Source organism: Chinchilla lanigera, unplaced genomic scaffold (genome assembly GCF_000276665.1).
Source record: "Chinchilla lanigera isolate Chin_1 unplaced genomic scaffold, ChiLan1.0 scaffold00037, whole genome shotgun sequence".
Classification (NCBI taxonomy): Eukaryota; Metazoa; Chordata; class Mammalia; order Rodentia; family Chinchillidae; genus Chinchilla; species Chinchilla lanigera.
Window position 1 is genome coordinate 17382731 of NW_004955438.1, and position 21227 is coordinate 17403957.

Here is a 21227-nt window from a genome sequence, read left to right on the forward strand (position 1 = left end):
AATTAGCATATAGTTGACATAACTTATAAAACTCATTTACCCTTCTCCAAGCCTCCCTCTTCTGATTAATTTTCCCATTCAAAACACTTGTTCTTAATAGTCCTTTTCTAACATCTGCTGGGTGGTTGATTTGTTAGTTCTATTTGTGAAGTTTCTTGTTTTCTCCTCTATAAATTCACTCTTCCTTAGTATCCATTTGGGTGTGTCTGTCCTAATGAGCTGGGTAGAAATTGAGATTGGTTTGATAATACTCAACTTTGAAAATACTCAGCTGTGAACTGGCAGAACTACGATTATTGTAAGTTTAGTCATTCGTATTATTCTACAGAAATACTCTGTGCAAAAATTAATTCTTAAATGAAGAAATTATAGATGCTCTTTCAACATGTATTTACAACACAGCTATATTTAGTAAACATTTTATTTCTGATTGTTATTATTATGTAAAAATATAAAAGTTTTTCTCTTGGGCAAAATTATTAAAGGAAGATTTTAGAAAATAATGAAATTTCCTGGTTTTAAAATAGAATCCAATTTTCTAAATTTTGTACTTAGGTATGAGTATATAATTCTTTTTTCCACCATATTTCTAGGTTGAACTGCTCGAAGCAGCTCTGGATCATAATACCATCGTCTGTTTAAACACTGGCTCAGGGAAGACATTTATTGCAGTACTACTCACTAAAGAGCTGTCCTATCAGATCAGGGGAGACTTCAGCCGAAATGGAAAAAGGACTGTGTTCTTGGTCAACTCTGGTAATAAAAAATTATTTTATCAAGTTGTGTGAAGAAAATTGGATGAGATTTATGTTTAAGCAGATTGTCTCAGTGGATATTAAGTTAAATTATTGAAAGTGAAGAGAATTAGACAAATACAGTGATGTGCTTTTCAGAGCTCTGCTAGTAAAAGTATCATTTTGTTTCTTTATAGTATTTCTTTCAGTTGCTCCGATTCTGCATTTCTTTAGAATGAATTACTTTAGGAACATAATGTAATCTAAGTTATAGTTATTTCTGTTGTTGATGTTTCAGTTTATTCTTGATTTAGGAGATATATATCTTTTTGATTTATAATTTTGTGAAAGAAAATTATATGCCTTTTAAAAATAGGTTTATTCAATAAGTTTGAAATACAGATTTTTATGTCTGGGATTATATGTCAAAATAAAAAACAAATTGTGATCCTAGGCTGATGGGTCCTTGTATAACCATGTCAGGCTTTCCCTGTTTTGTAGATTGGCTCAGCGTAACTATACTTTAAGTACACATGAGATGGTCTCATTTCTTGGTGAGATAATCTGGTTTTACTGGGGGAAGCAGGAGGGGTAGAGCTGGAGTGGCTACCATTCCAGCCTGGAAGGAATAGTCTTATGTGGTGTAAAGTTCTTTGGAATGAGTGACAGAAGGTCAAGTGGCAAGTCTTGTAAGTGCATCTTGGAGGGTGACTTTGGAACTGTGATTTTATTTTATTTTATTTTTAAATTTTTTTGGTACTGGGAATCAAACTCAGGACCTTGCACTTGCTAGGCAGGCACTTGTACCGCTGAGCTATCACCCTGGCCCGGAGCTGTGATTTTAAATTGGCTGTTTAAAAAGCGAGGGGTTAGGTGTAAGAGCTACAAAGATTTTCATAACTATTTTAATCATTAGTTGTCCAAAGAGCCAACTGGACAAGACTTCTTATATTAACATGGAGTGTTGTATTTGTAATCAGCGAACCAGGTTGCTCAACAAGTGTCAGCTGTCAGAACTCATTCAGATCTCAAGGTTGGGGAATACTCAAACATAGAAGTAAATGCATCTTGGACAAAAGAGAGATGGAACCAAGAATTTACTAAGCACCAGGTAGTAATTTCACTTTATAAATTCTACTAGAGAAATTTCACTACTAGAGAAATTTCTAGAGAAAATTTCACTTTATAAATTCTACAAGTCCTTGACTTGGTTTGTAAAATGACCTATAGCTCTGGTTATCTGAGTTATGTTAAACAATTCGTACTTTCTTGCTCTTTCTCAGCCTAGAGACTTAGCCCTTATGTGCTCTTTCTTGTTTGAATACCAACTAAATTACTAATTTCTGTTGCTTTTAATCTTTAGGGAAAAAAACCAACATTTGTGGTTGCTTACTTAGAAAACACAAATTCCTTGACTGTTTCCAACTTGCAGAGAGTCTGCTTTCAGAAAATTTACTCTTAAGTTAAATATATTGAAACTGAAGAAATATCTTTGCTGGGGTGTTTGTATCTTTGATGCAAATTCCCTCTAACTTCCTCATTTTTCTGTGTAAGCAGTATGTTCTGAGGGTATTTGTGTGTGGTGCTGGGAAATACAGAGTGGTTAGGAGCTGCTTCCTACTGACTTTATTCTTTTTTTTTAGTACCAGGAATTGAATTCACAACCTCACACTTGCCAGGCAGGTGCTGTGCCACTGAACTAAATCCCTGGCCCCCTACTGACTTTAAACAACCTGCAGTCTACTGATATTTCTCACATATTGGGATAAATCCTCATAAGTAAAGCACTTAAATGGCCACAGAATGATAGGCTATGAAAAAGAATATTGAGTCATCCAGAAGACGTTGCCAGTTCAGTGGGGGGGGGGGAGTAAAAGCAGTGAATTGTTTTGTGATTTGACTAAATTAATGGGTCTCGTCAGTCAAAATATAGACTGAAGTAGGTTTAGTAGATTTATTATAAAGAAATGTTCTCCCTTACTAAGAATTATTTACTCATAATCTTTTAATTCTTCCCTAATTCTTGTTTCGAGTGTATGAAAGTCTAGATCAGTGATGGCAAACCTTTTAGAGCTTTTAATGATAGCAGTCAGCCCACTCCAGCACACATGCTGTAAGTTCACCACCACTGGTCTATGCATTTAGACTTTGTCTTTTAATTTTGACCAAAGAATTTCTTAATCCTCACCTATGGTACAATGACTGTATGATCTGATCTCATATGTATATCCAGCAGGTGAATGGCATGGTTGTACTGATGTCAGTTTTATTTTAGGTTCTCATTATGACTTGCTCTGTCGCCTTGAATGTTTTGAAAAATGGGTACTTATCACTATCAGACATTAATCTTCTGGTATTTGATGAGTGTCATCTTGCGATTCTAGACCACCCCTATCGAGAAATTATGAAGGTAGGCTTATATACTTTACCTCTTAACAATTCAAGGTAAATTACAGACAATGTGCAGTTTTCTTTTAAGATGTGAAAAACAATAATTTTGATTATCATTATTTGGAACTTGGTTCTGGTGTATGAATGAATGAACAAATGAATATTGATGTTTATTTAAATCTTTAAGTTTTTAAATGTAAACTGTATATACTAATGTTTTGTGGTGTATCTAAATCTGCCTTTTGAAATATTGATCTTTTAAAGAAACTTGTAATTCTGTAATATTATGTCATCCTTGGTATATTGATGTTTCCACTGAACAATTGATGTTTAGTGTTTGTCAGTGATTTTGATATGTTTTAATATGGTAGTGTCTCTACTGTAACCTTGAAAAATAAAGTCTTTATTGTCAGTATCTTTTACTATGTTAGCTCTGTGAAAATTGTCCATCATGTCCTCGCATTTTGGGACTAACTGCTTCCATTTTAAATGGGAAATGTGATCCAGAAGAATTAGAAGAAAAGATTCAGAAACTGGAGAAAATTCTTAAGAGTAATGCAGAAACTGCCACTGACCTGGTGGTCTTAGACAGGTAAGTGGTTCTGACAGGCATGGCTTGAATAAGACTAGTTGTAACTAATGTTAAACCTTGGATTTCTTTTGAAGTGCCTTAGAGATACCTGTGTAAGTGAACAATGACTGTTAAAAAGACCTAAGAGTTCCTTATTAAGTACGTTACCTGCAGATGCAAGAATCCAGCCTGGTTTCAAAGAGCAGCAGACAAGGCATTTCTACCTTGACAGATTATGTTGCAAATGTCAGCTTCTCCTATTTCTTGATATTCTCTGAGACTGAAGAGTTCCATAGTAAATTTGAGTTATTTTCTGTCAATGTGCATGCTTTGTTATTCTGATCTAGATGTTTCAAGTGAGGCTTTGAAAGAACATTAATTTCTTTAGAGAATTCAGTAGTATATTTTAAAATATTTCCAAGCGTCCTACTGTTTTGAAAATAGGTTGCATATTTCTGAGGAAAACAGTATTTATAACTTGTAGACTTGTCTTTTCTTTAGGAAGTTTCAGGGTTTTTTTTTTTTTTTTAAATTTTTTTTTCTTTTATTTAACAAATACTTTGGGGGCTTTTCTGAAATACTGGGCTGCATCAATGAACAAAATAAATAATGCCTGCCTTCAAGGCACTTACAGAAGAAAACAAAATACAAAAAGTAAGCAAATAAATTACAACTTACTAATGCATGATATGGCATATAAATATAGTACAATAACATAATATTAAGTGTTATGAAAAAATAAGGTAGGATAAAGGGATGAAGACTGGTAAGGGTAAAGGGGTGTTCTATATAGATGGATCTAGCAAAGACTATGAAACAGAAAGGTGAACACAGACCAAAATAGAGTGATAACATGATCACTGAATGATAAGGAAATACAAATGATTTTTATTTATTTATTTTTATTTTAAAGAGTAAAAGAAGGATAACATAGTAATGGGGGCGCTTACCAAGTTACAAACAAAGTGGTAGGAAATTATCAATGGTTGTTGTTTTACATATTGTTATCTACAAGATAGTTTCTCAGGAAAACAAATAGACAAATAATAGTGAGTTACAGACAAAAAGTGGTAGGAGATTATCAATAGTTGTACTATAGTTTGGTATCTTCAAAGTGGCTTCTAAAGAAAATAAATAGAGCTATACATGAGTGACCAACTGAATAATCATTGACTATTCTCAGTGGTTGTTGTAGGAAACACATAATAATAAACATACATCCATGTACAAAATAGCATAGGAACAATAGAAACATTACAGAGTTATGGATAGATTAGTAGGAAAATATCAATGGCTGCTGTAATACATGGTGGGATCTTCAAAGTGGTTTCTCAGGAAGACAGAGATACACAAGAAAGATCTAGCAAGTAGTTACAGACTAAGGGCTGTGAAAAATAGCATATTACCTCCTCACCAGTGACTCATTTCACTGAGGTGTGACAGCTGGAAGGAAGGCCAGGATTGAAAAGAAGGACCGAGAAACTTGCACCTGTGTCTAGCAACAAGCTGTTTTCTTTTTCCTCTATAGTTATGATTACCCGGGGCTCCTCCATGGAGATGACAGTCTGGCCAGAGGGAGAAGGCAGAGTATGCCCCAAGCCCCCTCATTCCTGTTGGACTAACTGGTAGGATGAATCTGAGCTCTGGGGCCTCTGCTTCAGAGGGCAGACCGATCTCCAGTGGTCTCCTTTGCATTCAGGGCATGGCCCAGGGGGCTTCTTAGGGCAGATCCTCTTGAAGTGGCCTGGCTTTTAACAGTGGTAGCAGATGAATGTAGTCATCAAGTTCTTCTTGCGGCCCCGAGAATCCGACTTAGGGTCTGTTTCTCTTAGTGCTACAGCAAAAGCAGCTGCTTTTTCTCAGTCTCTTTGTTTTCTCTCCTTGGCCTCCTCCTCGTCACAGCTATAAAATACTGAGGAGGCAATTCTTACTAACATCGCAAGTGAACCATCTGAGGCGAACGCCATTTTTGTAGCTTTTTCTCTCCAGCCTCCCATCGCATTGGGACCCCACAACCAGTTAGTGTCCTCTCCCCAACTGTGAGCACAGGCAGCAGGAATCTTGGTGCAGACCTCTGCGGAGCTCCACGCACTGCTCCATTGCACCCTGTACTGTCAGGGGAAGAATGGCTACCAGGGGGTCTTCCCAGGTATTTTGCAAGGTCCTCCTGGTTTCTAGCTTCCGAACGGCTCTCGTGACCCTGGTCAACTAGACCTCTGTGTCTTCAGGTGTAGTCTGTATTCTCATGTTCTCTGAGTCCTTGTTCTGCCGCTGCTCCTCTGCTGACTCTGGACCTTTCTGGTTCTCAACGGCAGGGGCAAGAGCAACCCATTGTGTGGCATGTATACCCAGGGATTTCTCCATGTGGGAATGATTCATGCACGTACACAGGTGGGCCTCTGCAGCTGGCATGTGGCGGGCCAATTGTGTCATTGCTTCTCTGTGCCATGATAATTCTCGAGCACGCTGCGGCGACCTGCCTCAGAGCTGGTGCACACTAGGGTGTGCCACCACTCAGCTTCCCAGGCTCCGGGGGCCTGCCTCCTGGGTGCCTGCATGGCTGGGGGCCGGCCCAAAGGCCGGTGCACCCTTCCGTGTGGCTTCCTGGGTGCCAGGGGGGCCCTCCTCCCGGGCCAGGAAGTTTCAGTTCTGAGTTTCAGTAATTTTCACATGGAAACACACAGGCTCACCATGTTACTGATTTGCTTAAGTTGGGGCAAGCCAACTGGAGCCTTCATAAGTCAGAAGGAAAGTGATCTTTTAAGTAAATGTACTAATTCAGTTCATGTTAAAATAATGATAACCTTAAGTAATATTGTCTTCAAAAAGCTAAAGATTACCAAGTAATGGTCCTTAGGGACAAATAGAGAAGACTGATTGCTCAGATTATGGAGTTGAGTCATACGTGGTTTTGACTACTTGCTCCACTAAATCTGAGCTGTGTAACCTCAAGTGAGTCACCTCCCTGAACCAGATGGCATTGGCAGTTGTTTCAAAGGATTCTTTAGTGGTCAGTTACATGGATGGGTGGAAAATGCTTTGTAGTGTGCTTGGCGGTTAGTAGAAATTTGGGAAATTTTCTTCATAGAGTGAGAAGAAAAGGTGACTTACTAGGTTCATTTTAGATATCCTAATGCCATATGAAATAAAAATCTTATGACCTTTAAGACATGCTATTTTTGACGTCCATGAGTCAGCATTCGTTATGATGTGGAAGTCAAAAGGCTATACCTGTGCTTTTCTCTGGCCTGAGTTTGTGTAGCCTTTAATAGTAAAAGTTTTGGGGAGAAGTACAGCTCTTAGAGCATTTTAAGAATTAACTGCTAAGGGGCTTGGGATATAGCTCAGTGGCACAATACCTGCCTGGCAAGGGCAAGGTCCTGAGTTTGATTCCCAGTACCACAAAAAAAAAAAAGAAAACAAAAGGAAAGAAAGAAAAAAAATAATTAACTGCTAAGTAATTTTTTGGCTTACGCATTACCTATTTAGCCAAATATGACATTCTAGTTAAGCATAAATTCTAGTTTGGGTTAAGAAAAATTAAAACTATAGTATTAAATATATTCTTGTTATATTTCTTAATTAAAATCATTACATGTGCTTTTAGGGTACCACTATGTCTCTTTCTGGTTATTATATTTTGTGGAAAGAATGACATCAGGAATGAATGAAGGCCGAGGAGTTTTCCATAGGAAGATACATTAAAAATGAAATTGACAATTTCAGACAGTATGGAAACAATACAGTACATTTAATGACAAAACATGCCCTCTGCTACTGCATTGCTGTTTATACTTTTTAAAATAATTGAGTTTCTTGAGTCCTTTGAACATTGGTGATCTTCATGCTTGGCTGATGCCTAAGGGAGCAAAACTTGGAAATCTAAACCTGAAAACCGAGACAAAACCCTCTGAGATAATAATGAAATGTATCCGCACAGTTCTTTGAATATGAGTCTTACGGAGGTGTTCCTTGCAACCTAACACACACCTATGGCACTGTAAAAGTGTTTCTGTAGGAAGACTGGTGACTCTGCCTGTTGGCCCAGGGCAAAACAGGAACTGAAATGAGTTAGATATGTAGATGGATCTTAGGTTGTAGTGAGCTTTTAGAAAGAGAAGCATAGGTATTTGGGCTAGTGGTAGGGTAGCTGAAAGGCAGGGCTGAGTTTTGTTAGACAGAATCACCTGCTGTGTTTGAACTCCCTGTGTGAGGATTAAGATAGAGAATATGTAAGGCTCCTGGCATAATGCTTGCAGTGTAGTAGATGCCCAATTTGTACTATCTTCTTCCTGCTCTTCTCTTTCCTTTAGAAAATATCTTGTAAATAGTACTTTAATGGTTTACCAAAAAAGTTACACATTTTCTGTGGAGAAATTTAGTATTACAGAAAGAATAAATACCTAAGATCCCACCCCACTGCTAATTTTGGAATATTTTCTTAGCATTTTTCTCTTTGTTTTTTGAAAAACAGTTTTAATGTATTTTCGCCATTGCAATATTAATGACTTTTTTTTTTGTTTCTGATGTTACAGATATACTTCTCAGCCATGTGAGATTGTGGTAGATTGTGGACCATTTACTGACAAAAGTGGGCTTTATGAAAGACTGCTGATGGAATTAGAAGAAGCACTTAATTTTATCAATGACTGTAATATATCTGTACATTCAAAAGAAAGAGATTCTACTTTAATTTCTAAACAGGTAACCATATAGAAAGTGTAATAGAAAAGCTTTTGTTTATTTTTAATATTGAAATGAAAAGCTAGTCTCCATACATTTTAGTTTAAGGCCTTATGTTTTTATCTCCTTGGAGGTTTTTGCATCAAATATGTAGTAGACTTAAGGGTAAGTTTACCTCATATTTGTATGTTTAAGTATAGCCCTTCCTTATTTAAGGAGATGAATTAGGATTCATGTCATTGTTTTAGTAGAAGGAATGGGTCAAAGTTTTGTTTTGCTTTGCTTTTGATCAGGTGAGATAGTTCTTGCTCAGACTGGACTGTATGAGCAGAAGTGTAGCAGCAGAAGTGCTGTTCCCTGGTGTGTAACTGGACTTGAGTCTACTCTCCCTCATGGGTCCAGCTTGAGAAGAGAACTTGAGGGCAGTGGTCTTCTTCCTCTCTTTAATATTTATTATAATGATATCTCTATATCTATCTGTCTCTCTATCTGTGTATCATCTATCTAGACAGGGGATGTTATACATAAAGTTTAAGGAAAATCATATTCTTTCCAGAAGAACAAAAATTGCTAAAGTAAAATGCTCTGCTAACATAGTGCTTTGCATAATTTGGCAGGAAATAAATGACTCAGTTGTAGTTCTCACTAATCACAGATATAAAATTAAGTTTTATTAGGTTTTATCAACCTTATACAATTGCATCTTTTCTATGAGATTATTGCTGGGAAAAAAATGATGGTTCTAGGCGAGGACATGTGAAATAGCAAAGACTGAGAAGACTGCTGACCCCCACCCCCAATATTAGGGTTATATTGGTGGGGTAAACTGATTTTGAAGGGGCAGTTTTAATTCCTGCTATACCCCATGTGAAGATGCTACATGCTGGTATTTGGCTTCTTATTTTTTTGTAGATTCTATCAGACTGTCGTGCAGTATTGGTAGTTCTGGGACCCTGGTGTGCAGATAAAGTAGCTGGAATGATGGTAAGAGAACTTCAGAAATATATCAAACATGAACAAGAGGAGCTGCACAGAAAATTTTTATTGTTTACAGACACTTTCCTAAGGAAAATACATGCACTATGTGAAGAGCACTTCTCACCTGCCTCACTTGACCTGAAATTTGTAACTCCTAAAGTAATAAAACTGCTTGAAATCTTGCGCAAATATAAACCATATGAGCGACAGCAGTTTGAAAGTGTTGAGTGGTATAATAATAGGAATCAGGATAATTATGTGTCTTGGAGTGATTCTGAGGATGAGGATGAGGATGAAGAAATTGAAGAAAAAGAAAAGCCAGAGACAAATTTTCCTTCTCCATTTACCAATATTTTATGTGGAATTATTTTTGTGGAAAGAAGATACACAGCAGTTGTCCTGAACAGGTAAATCTCTCAGGTTTACATCTGTTTCCAAATAGAACAAAGGCAGCTTTTTGTGCTGTGAAGGGTGTAGACTAATGGTGTGACCAGCTGGCATGAGGGATCTGTCAGTGTCTTCTACTCAATCCCATTCAAATGCTGTCTTGGGATTGGGTATGGGTGTCCATGTGTTGGGGATGTCTGATAAATACAGTTGCTTTCCTAAAGGTGATTTTGGCAAGAGTGAGATTTTTGTCTTAAAGGATGCTAATCTATTCTAAATTGGAATAGAGAACAGGTATAAACATTTGCATTTGAATAATGAATTCCTTATTTTGTATTTGATTTTATTATTCAATTATCAGCCATGGTATTAAGCATTTCTCACCAAACTTTCTCCTTCTGGTAATCTTAGGATAAACTTTATCTGGATATTATGTTAATTTTTTGTTAGTGTATTGTGATGTTGTGAAATAGAACTCCTTCCTGTTTACTGGCATACAGGTTTTGCAGTCTTCAAAGTGATTTGTATACTAATTAGTTGTTTTGTGGGTGCCTCACTCTCCATTGCTTCAGGTTGGGGCTGGTTATAGGAAAGACCTGGGGATACGCGCTGGGGATTTAGCTCAGTGGTGCAGTGCCTGCCTGGCAAGCACAAGGTCATGAGTTCGATTCCCAGTACCAGAAAAAAACAAAAAAAAGAAAAAAAAAATTGTTAGCTAGGAAAGACCAAGGCAAGATCAGAGGATTGGGTCTTTTAGCCCCATTCCAACCCTTCAGGAGGGAATGATTTGGAAAACTGAGTTGATGCATCAATCCTGCATATATAATGAAGTCTGCATAAAAACAGGAAGGGCAGGATCTGAGCATTTCTAGATAGCTGAACATGTGGAGGATCCTGGAGGGTGGCTCACCTTGACGTCTGTGCTTCATCACACACACCTTGCCCATGGATCTCTCTCTCATCTTTTTGCACTATTATTTATAGTTAACTGGTGAATGTAAGTGTTCTGAGTCTCATGAGCTGCTGTAGCAAATTAATCAAGGAGAAGGTTGTAGGAATCCTGACTTGGAATTGCTGGATTGGATGCCCAGGTAAAATACCTTAGTGCTTACAGTAGCACCTGAATTTGGGGAGTAGTCTTGAGGACTGAACCTCACACTGTGTGCAATCTAATGCTACCTCTAGGTAGGTAGTGTCAAATGGGATTAAATTAGAGAACATCCAGCTAGCTGGTATCCACTGCTACAGAACCAACTGCTTGCTCGCTGGGGAAGAAATCCTCACACCTTTTTAGGTTTCAGAAGTCTTTGTTGGTTGGTGTGGTCTGAGAGCAGAGGAAAGACTTTTTCCAGCATGCTTAAATAGTATTGATTGAAGTTTTCAGGTGGAAAAGGTTAGAACAACTGGATTTATAATTTGGGTTTTTAGACCATATATTAAAATTTTTTGAATTGGAAGAAAAGAGTTTGAGGAAGAGTTGTGAGAATGTGAGTAAAGGTGACTGTGAATCTGCATGTCAGGTTACAGATTCCAGTCTCTTTCCCTTCTTCCCTTCTTTCCCTTCACTTTTATTGATAAATGACTCAGCCAAGGAGCTCTACTTTAAATTTGTGCCAAATGATCACTTAATGTATGGTCCTTATGGATTGTGGACCTATTTCTGCCAAAATAGGGATATTATTTTGGGCTTAAGACAATCTACTTTTCTAGGAGATCCATTAATTGACCAGATTTGATCCCTAAGAAGCTTTTTTTTTTTTTTTACAAGTAGTGATCTCTGAGGGAAAATTAAGCTTTGTTTCCTGAGGTAATATTTTTTTTCTTTAACTGTTTCTAAATGTTTAGGGGCTTTACAATTTTTTGAGTAATGAGAAATTGGACTCGAGGGTAGTCATCTGGCAGTTTTTAGTCTGGTAATTTTCATAGTCATTGAGCCTGAACCTTGTGATGAATATAAAGTACAATAACTTTAGGTACTGAATTACATTTAAATCAGAAGTTTAAGGTTGGAAAGGGACCACATTGACTGTCTAATCCAACCCACTTATTTTTATAAAAAAGAAAAATGCCTCAGGAGAAAAAGGGATTTGCTGTATGTTAAATTGCTAGTCAGTGGCAGAGACAGTTCTAGAATCCTAATATCCTAACTCCTACTTTCCATTTGTTTTTACCATCAGAATGCCCCTGGGTGTCACAGAACACTGGATACTGGTGCTTTACAGTGGGAAGACAGCCAGGAGACAGCCAGGGACTGCTTGACTGATGAGGGGTTGTTTCTTAAAATGGGGGGAAGGCATTTTGGGGATCAAAAAGTTTAACACTGGCTCAGTTCTGAGTCTAGTTATGGATGTGCTCCCTGCCCGAGATAGACTAATATTAGGATTGAAGAAATTTTCAGAGGCTTAGAGAGAAGAATGGGAGTTTATTTCGCCCACCCCCACCCCAGCTCTGCCCATTTGGTGTACTGCTGGGAATCAATCTGCATGCATTTTTATGTAGAAATGTGTCAGTTTTCATTGCAGGAATATTAGCTTGAGAGTTTATCCAGAATCAATCAGTTACTTCCTATTGACTTTAAGGATCAGATTAATTGTGATCAACTTTCATAAAATGTGGCTGGAATTTAGTGTTACAGGGCGAATCAAGAGCAGTCTCAGGGTTGACTTTATGAGCAGCTAATTAAATGTACAATAGAAGTCTTGTTCCAGTAAGCTTTTTTAATAAGCTTAGAAAAACTTCCTGAAATCCAGATTCTTTCCTTCCATCAGTTTAATGGGAGGAAAAACCCTCCTTCAGTGAACAGCTTCATGGGAATAGAAGCTCTGGCATTACACATGTAGTTTTCTACTTTCCTGATTAAAAAATCAGTCACAGCTACTTCTGTGTGGAGTATAGCTATGTGCACAATCTCATGTTTACAGCTTTGCTTTTAACTTATAGAGGAATTTATGGAGTTCTTTTATATATACTTTGAGAAGTTTTCACAGCACTGCGTGATGGCGGAAAATGGATGCTTTTACCATATTACAGATGAAGAAACCAATTCCGTTTGTGACCCTGCCAGAATTACAGATATCAAGTGGCAGAAAATGGCTCTCAATCCTTTTACCATGCGGTTTACCGGTATGGTGTGATATTGGTGATGAGCAAACCCAAGTTCACGTTCTGACTACCCCTCTACCTTTCCCCCCAATATCTTTTAATTTTGGAATGATTTTAGATTTATGGAAAAGTTGGAAAGAAGCACAGAGAGGTACTGTATTATCCGTACCTAGTTTCCCTGCATTGTTAACATTGTATATCACCTTTTGTCAAAACTAAGAAAACTTTTTTTTAAGAGCAGAATATATTTATTGGGGAAAAGAAAGCTTCTGTCCAAGAGAGGGACAGAAGGGCCCCCAAGTGGGTTGCCCAAGAAAACTAACATTGATACTTTACTATTAACTGAATTTTAGACTTTATTTAGATTTTGCTATTTTTTTCTGTTGTCCTCTTTTTAATTCCAGGTATTAGATCACATTGTTGTCCTATCTCCCAAGTCTCCTTTGGTGTCGCAGTTTCTCTGTCCTTTCATGTTTTTGATGACTACTAGTCAAGCATTTCAGGGAATATTCCTCTGTTTGAGTTGTGTAATGTCATTCTGAGGATTGTGCTAGTGTTACAGGATTTGGAAGAGTACTGTGGAGGTGACATGCCCCTGATCACATGATAATGGGGCTCATGATATAAACATGAAACGTTTTTGATGATGTTACACTTTATTTGGCTTTGATAGGGTGTGCACACCTTCTACATGGTGCTTTTTCCTTTTCTTAACTCTGTGCTTTGGAAGCAAGTTTCTAAGTCTAGCCCATCCTAGCAGGGAGAGACTAATCTCTTCTTCCTGGAGAAGAATGTTTGGAATTCTCATATGAAAAGTTTGTCTTTTTTATCCTATTTACTTTTCTATTTAGTTATTCAACCATGTATTTATCAGTATGGATCCATGTTTATTTTATACTTTAGATTTAACTGAGTACTATGTTAATTTATTTTGTTGCCCAAATTGTTCCATTGTTGGCTCTTGAGAACTATTTGAAGTTAGCTCCTGTGTCCTTTGGACATATCCTCATTCTTTTTGAGTATTTTATTATTTGGTAACAAGATGCTTTATTACCCCCTTTACCTTAATAGGGATTTGCAGTTTACTTTTATAAATTAACTTTTTAAAGCCTTGGCATACATAAAATAGTAATGGTATCTCCCACTCTTATTGGTTTGTTAATGAAAAACAACGTACACAAAAAAGTGAGTATTTAATTACTGACACACAGTAGATGCTAGTTCTTAAGTTCTTTGTGGACGTATTTTGGGGATGCAGTATCAACTGTCAAGGACAGTTTTTTTTTCTGTAAGATTATAGAGGAATTATATTTTGTTTCCTCACATTGATATGAAATGTAAGAAGGGATACTATTAGAGGTACTGTTGATAATATATTTGAGGTATAAGGTAGAAAGTTACGGTATGTTTGTATCTTTGAGGTTTTCACTTAATAGTTGTCAGTATTAATTAGCATGTTATCTTAGTTACTTTTCTCTTATTGTTAAGACAAAATAATCCAGCACCCAGAGTTAAGGAAGGAAAGGTTTATTTAGCTCAGAGTTTGTGGAGGTTTCAGTCCTTAATCAGCTGGCTCCAAGGTAGGGTAGCGTGGCACAGGGGCAATAGTTCAAAGGGGCAAGAGACAGCAAAAGCAAGAAGAGCAAGAAGTGGGGAGAGCAAACCTCTTTTTCTCCTCTCTTACATTGTATGCCAGCCATCTGCCCAGGCCATGTCCCAGACCTCTTCCACAAACTCAGGATGTTTACAAAGTAAGGACCCTGGCCCCCTACTGAGTTAAACGAACCTTCTCAAGTTGACACAGTGTATCAGCTATTACACATGTTTAGTGAAGTCAAGTTTCAGTAATGTATTAGTTTTCATTTACCTATTTCCTATTTGGGGAGAGGCATTTGTTCATACATACACATATACAATATAGTTCTACCTCTGCTGGAAGTTGCATACATAGGTTGAAAGTAAGTATGGACACTCTTATAATTAGTTTGACGGTAACTTTATATGTACTACATAAAGTTGGCACTTTAATTGTGCAAAGCCTGGTTTCTGATGGATTGGAAATTTTTTAAAAACCTGCTCTTCATTACCAATAGTGTGAGAAGCGCTGTGTGCACTGTAGAACAGTGTAGTTTATCAAACAGCTTGTTTGTGGAACAGTTCATATAAAGTCAGTTTAAAAATCGAAAGGAATATGATTTCCTGTGACCCATTTCATGATCCCAGGAAATCTTTAAGCACTTGGGTTTGTCACTTGTGAACTTCTGGAGAACAAGATACTTGTTTCCCTTGAAGTTTGTGGCTTTGGAGACACAATTAAGTATCTCTTAAATTCATCCAGGACAGAAATCATTTTCCTCTGTAAATATCAGCATGGGTGTATAACATTGAATTATTACTTGCAAGATTTTTAAAAAATGTATATGTCATGTCTATTCTGTTCGCAGTTTTGACATAGCTGTTATTCAGGAAAAATAAATTACTGTTAGTGTTTCTATTTCCTAGCTAATTGAAACCTGCCATATTGATAATTTTGGCAAGGTATATTTTTTGCTTAATTAAGAATAGCTTAAAATGTTTTTAAAAAACTTTCACATTGGGCTGGGGATTTAGCTCAGCGGCAAAAGTGCCTGCTTGGCTAGCGCAAGGTCGTGAGTTCGGTTCCTGGTACCGGAGAAAAACCAAAAAAAAAAACAAAAAAAAACAAAAAAAAAAACAAACTTTCACATTCAAAGTGATACTCTTATAAACTAAAATTTGGAAGTACATGTTACTTCTAAGGTAATTTATTTCAGATTTTAGGCTTTGGGGCATACTGTTTGCATGTAATGCTGTTCTCTGTTACTGACATCATACATTTATTATACTTAAACCTTGAAACATAAGGAAGCTTCTGATTCTGGACATTTTAAGTACTTGAACTATAGGACAAACTCTCTAGCCAGCCTGGACATGCAAGTCTCCTGCTGATTGGAGGCAGGAGATACTTTAGCTGGCTACTCATTTTCTTCCAGCTCTTTGATATTAGCCTGTTCTATGTATTTAAAAGAAAGAAAGAATGGTTTGACTTTAAAATGTAATTTTCTATTAGGAATTTATTCTATGCAGTATGACTTCAGAGGAACCATATGGAGTCACTTATGTCAGGTGTGGAACCATTTATCCTGTGTGCTGAGTTTTTGAATGTACGTATTTCCAAAATAGCTGTAATGGCAGCACTAACTGTTAACCTTCGGTGCCCATGTAATCTGATCCCGTCCTGTCTTGTAGCTCTTTTCTGTGTCTTAGCTGGGAGGCCAGCTCTATGTTACTGGCACTTTGTATTACTCTAAGGAGCAGGCAGGAAGGGGGCCACAGCTCAGGGTCTCTTCTCTTTCATGCCTCTGTGTGGGAGGACTGCTTTGCCTTGTGCTGAAGTCCAGTACTTTGTTGTGCTGAACCCTGTTTAGCTGCCCGGGCACCAGGAAGTGTTGGCATTGAGACGACGAGGCATTTCTTTACCAGGAGCACTGTTCCCAGAGATAAAGGCAGCTGGATCAGATGAGAAGAAACAGCCATTCTTCTGTCTCTTGTGCAGCTGGAACTCTTACCACATCTCGTGGGGAATGTGACAGTCCCCTTGGTGTCAGGCTTGTTCCGTGTGAACACAGCTGCAGGAAGGAGCACAGAGGCTGCTGAAGCCAAGTGTGTGGGAAGTATGTTGAGCAAGATCGGTGTTTCTAAGTAGCTCTGTTCTACATTGGTCCATGTTTCTATTAAGTCATCATCACCAAAGCAAAAATTGGAGATAATGAGACCATTTCATTTGGTAGTGTAAATCAGCTTGTTATTCTGTGATGTGAGTACTTGGGCCACAGACCTATAAGGTGAAGCATGGCAGTAATTTTTGTTGAATTCAGTTGAAAATAAAAACACCAAGATTATTTGTTAGGTATGCTGGCAAAAATAGTTTTCATATATTTCTATTTTAAAGGAGACCTTAGAAACAAAGCTTAAATGTTTTCCCTCAGCACTGTTTAACTTCCAAATGTGTATAATTTTCTTAGATTGATAAAGGAAGCTGGCAAACAAGATCCAGAGCTGGCTTATATCAGCAGCAACTTTATAACTGGACATGGCATTGGGAAGAATCAGCCTCGGAACAAACAGATGGAAGCAGAGTTCAGAAAACAGGAAGAGGTGACATAAATAACTGTGCAGTGGCACTTGTCAGAACATACACAGACACACTTTGCCCACTGGGATTCCCTACTGCGTAGTTCCCTGGCAATAGCTTTTTACTTTCCTTTTCCTTTTGTTCATGGATAGACCGCTGTCTTGTATGAGGTGGCTGTGGTGATTTACATAATTAGAACTAGAGAAGCTCTCTGGTAAATCAATTTTTTTTTTTGAGACAGAGCCTTGCTGTATAGTTCAGGCCAGCTTTGAACTCATTGTGTAGCCCAGGCTAGCCTCAAACTCATGGCGATCCTCCTGCCTCAGCCTCCTGAGTACTGGGATTATAGGCATGCGCCACCATGTCCTGGTAAATCAGTTTTGTGTCTTGTCATCAGCTAGTTCATTCCCTTTTATTGGATTGGTGTTACACAACTACTGTATATCTCATAGAAACACAAAACATGGGTAATGGTAACTCCTGTAGATGCCACATGGCTATGAAACAATAAGCTGATCTTTTCCCGTATGTGTATTTTCTTTTTCATTTAAAATCTTACCTTGGTTGAATATATATTTTTTTGTTTGTTTGTTTGTTTTCCAGTACTGGGAATCGAACTCATGACGTCGCACTTGGCATGCAGGCGCTGTGCTGCTGAGCTAAATCCCCAGCCCCCTGGTTGAATATTTTTAAACTGTAGTTTTTAGATTTTAACTTAAATTTTCTCATGCTTTTTAATGTCTTATGTAGGAAACACTATGAAAATGCTAAAAGCTAATGTAGTGTTCTGGCCTGCAGTTAAAATTTGTTCTCTAACTTAAATTTATCCAAATAATTTCTGCTAAAGGCATTTTTGTTACGACGTTTTGATAATAGTCCAGGTTTAGGGTTTTCAGGAACCAGTCTGATAGAATCTGTCTGAAAAGCAGCCTATGTTATTTCTTAACTCACAAGGTGTGATTGAAATATATGGTGACTTTAAACTTTTAAAAATTTATTATAGTAAAAGGCACACTGTCATTAACTCTTTAAAATATCCCCTTTCCTTTAGACAGTCTTATCCCTTTGTTCTTATTTTATTTTTTTTGGTACCGGGAATCAAACTCAGAACCTGCTTGCCAGGCAGGCGCTTATCCCTGTGAGCTACATCCCCGACCCGATCCCTTCATTCTTGCCAGTTTTTTAAACAGTTCTGGAAGTCCTTTTTTATGTCTTTAGTTGTGTGCTTATGGCTGCCTCAGTGTCCTGAATGGATCCAAAACATATACCCTTCCTGATCATTTTGACTTTGGGGGAAGAGTAGGAAGTCATGTGGTGCTAGATTTGTAAATAAGGTGGATGAGGACATAATGATGTTTTTAGGAGTCTGCCTTTTCATTGGATGGCACTTAGCAGCAGCATTTACTGTATGTTTTTTTTGGGGGGGGTCTGGGGATTTAGCTCAGCGGCAAAAGCGCCTGCCTGGCAAGCGCAAGGTCATGAGTTCAGTTCCCGGTACCGGAGAAAAACCAAAAACCAAACACCAAAACAAAAACAAAATACTGTATTTTTTTTTTTAATCTTACCTCTACCCATGAAAGATGACTTCCACAAGGGCTTCAGAAAATGGCAAAAATGATGGGATGAGTGTGTTCAAAGTGAGGGACAGGAGAGTATTTTAAGGCACATTAATGGCAATGTCTTTTACTGTAATAATTTTTTAAAAATTTAACATTCAGTGTATATTTCAGCCACCTTGTATTTTGGATTGGGGAGTGATGTAATTTTGAATCTTAAGTGAAAAAGCTTTCACTGTATTTTAATCAATTCTGACTCCTTAAATTGAAATTTTTTCGCTGGGTGTGGTGGCTCATGCCTGTAATTGCAGCACTTGGGAGGCTGAGGCAGGAGGGTCCTTGGGAGTTCAAGACCACCCTGGGCTACAAAGTGAGCTGAAGGCCAGCCTGAACTGTATGCGAGACCCTGTCTCAAAAAGACAAAAAAAAAAAAAAAAATTTTTTTCAAGGTGATAAAAAATAAGCAGTGCTCTGCTTGTCATTTTTAATTCCAAGTGAATTAGGAATTTTAATGATAAGAGTTTTGAAAGCTCTGGAGGGCTGTTAGTTGGCACAGTCTCAGAGGCATCGTTCTGGTGGATCAGAGTGTCAGTGCGACTTCAGAAGTGGGTTCATTTGGACATGAGTTACATCTACTTGTGGTTATTGAAGAAGCCAGCCCCTTCAATCTGAAAGCATTCTGTGATTGGTGGCTTTGGTATTTCTGTAAAGTAGCACTTTGATTTTCCATTCATATTCAGTTGAAAATTTGTGTCATTAAATTAGAGTTTCTGTGTTGTGTGGCTGTGCACCTGGGTTTCTGTGAGATAGATTATCATCTTCTTTAGGTTGACCTTAGAGATATAGCTTACCCAGGGTATGTGTCAGAAATAACCATAGTATGTTTATGTTCTTCTCTTTGCAAAATTTACTTTTCTTGGTGGATTTTTTTCAGGTACTTAGGAAATTTCGAGCACATGAGACCAACCTGCTTATTGCAACAAGTATTGTAGAAGAAGGTGTTGATATACCAAAATGCAACTTGGTGGTTCGTTTTGATTTGCCCACAGAGTATCGATCCTATGTTCAATCTAAAGGAAGAGCAAGGGCACCAATCTCTAATTACATAATGTTAGCAGATACAGACAAAATAAAAAGTTTTGAAGAAGACCTTAAAACCTACAAAGCTATTGAAAAGGTAAGATCAAAAAAGTGAACTGGTAACTTTTTTAGTCTTTGTGTACATAGATATGAGATATAATCAAAAAACGGTGAATTTTAAAATTTATTTATTTATTTATTTATTTATTTATTTAAACATCACAGTAGAAGACATATTACCATTAATCCCCTTCAAAATTTTCCCCCTGTGCTTGCTACTTTCTGCTGCAGTTCTGGAAGTCCTGTGAGTGTTTTTAGTTGTAGTGTTGTGGCTACCTCAGTGTTCTGAAGTGTTTTGAAATTGTTGCCTTTCGTGGTCATTTTGACTAAAAGTTGCATGGTGCCAGATCCAGTGAGCGAGGTAGATGAGGACACATTGCTGTAATGTGCTTATGAGCCTATCTTTCCATTGGGTGGCACTTTCAGCAGTAGTCACTATATTTTTGGTCATACCTCATAAAGACACAAAAGAAGACTCCTAGAACTGCTTCAGGAAGTGGGAAGATTGATGGGATAAATGTTTTCGAAGTGAGAGAGGGGATATTTTGAGGGGAATTAATGACAGTGTGTCTTACTGTAATATAGTTTTTAAAATGGGAACATTCACCGTATTGTTTGATCAGCCTTTGTGGATAAAAACAGTTTTATCCGCAGAGAAGTGTCTCGACGGGTGTGAAGGGTGTGTATCATAAGGGACTTGAGACTGAGTACCAAGACCTGGCACCTTTTCACAAGTGATCAGAAAGTCCCAGGAAAAGATCTGTGAAAATGTTACATGGCTCACTGGTAAAGGGTGTCTGGGCAAGGGTTGTGAGAAGTAAGTATGAACAGTGTAGTGACACTGAGTTGTGGAGGGAGAGACAAAATGACATAGTCATTTTGACTTAGTCATGAATGAGTGACAGTCGTATGCGATGTGTGTGGTGCAGCATGGACCTATACTGCGTGCTGAGTGTTTCCATGTGTGAGGGCTGGGAGGTGTTCCATAGGACAAGTTTTTTCTAGCACGTAACTTTGGAGTTTGATAAACGTTTCAGAAAAATGGATATGTCATGCCAAAGGAGCTTTTTCTGTAGGTTCAGAGGCAAACAACTAACATATGGCAAAGAAGACATTTGTTCTTATCCTCAGTTCTGTTTTAAAATGTTCAGATCTTGAGAAACAAATGTTCCAAGTCAGTTGATGCTGGTGAGACTGACGTTGATCCTGTTGTGGATGATGATGATGTTTTCCCGCCCTATGTGTTGAGGCCCGATGATGGGGGTCCCCGAGTCACAATCAACACGGCCATTGGACACATCAATAGGTATGCTGTCAGATTGTTTGTGTGGAAACCTGTGAAAATCGCAAGAGTTAAACCTAATAGACTTGTAAGTATTATGTTGTTTACATTTTACATTCAGTGGCCTTTGGTTTTAGGGTTTGCAATATTTTTATGAGAAGAAGAAAAATTTTTGTGGTATTTTTTTCCCTTGCAAAAGCAAGCTTGTGTAGTAATAAATGCTTAGGACTCATCGACAAGGCTCACATGA

At 37.8% G+C, this 21227-nt stretch overlaps 1 protein-coding gene across 1 annotated transcript in view; it reads left to right on the forward strand.

The window, feature by feature from the left end:
- Dicer1 (dicer 1, ribonuclease type III) overlaps window positions 1–21227 on the forward strand; it is a 56701-nt gene that overhangs the window by 7832 nt on the left and 27642 nt on the right. The window contains exons 3-11 of the mRNA XM_013517206.1: window positions 594–756; window positions 1715–1845; window positions 3010–3144; window positions 3557–3717; window positions 8232–8400; window positions 9292–9764; window positions 16890–17022; window positions 19490–19732; window positions 20847–21001. Coding sequence (XP_013372660.1) covers window positions 594–756; window positions 1715–1845; window positions 3010–3144; window positions 3557–3717; window positions 8232–8400; window positions 9292–9764; window positions 16890–17022; window positions 19490–19732; window positions 20847–21001 — 1763 coding nt within the window. The remainder of the gene's footprint in view (window positions 1–593; window positions 757–1714; window positions 1846–3009; window positions 3145–3556; window positions 3718–8231; window positions 8401–9291; window positions 9765–16889; window positions 17023–19489; window positions 19733–20846; window positions 21002–21227) is intronic.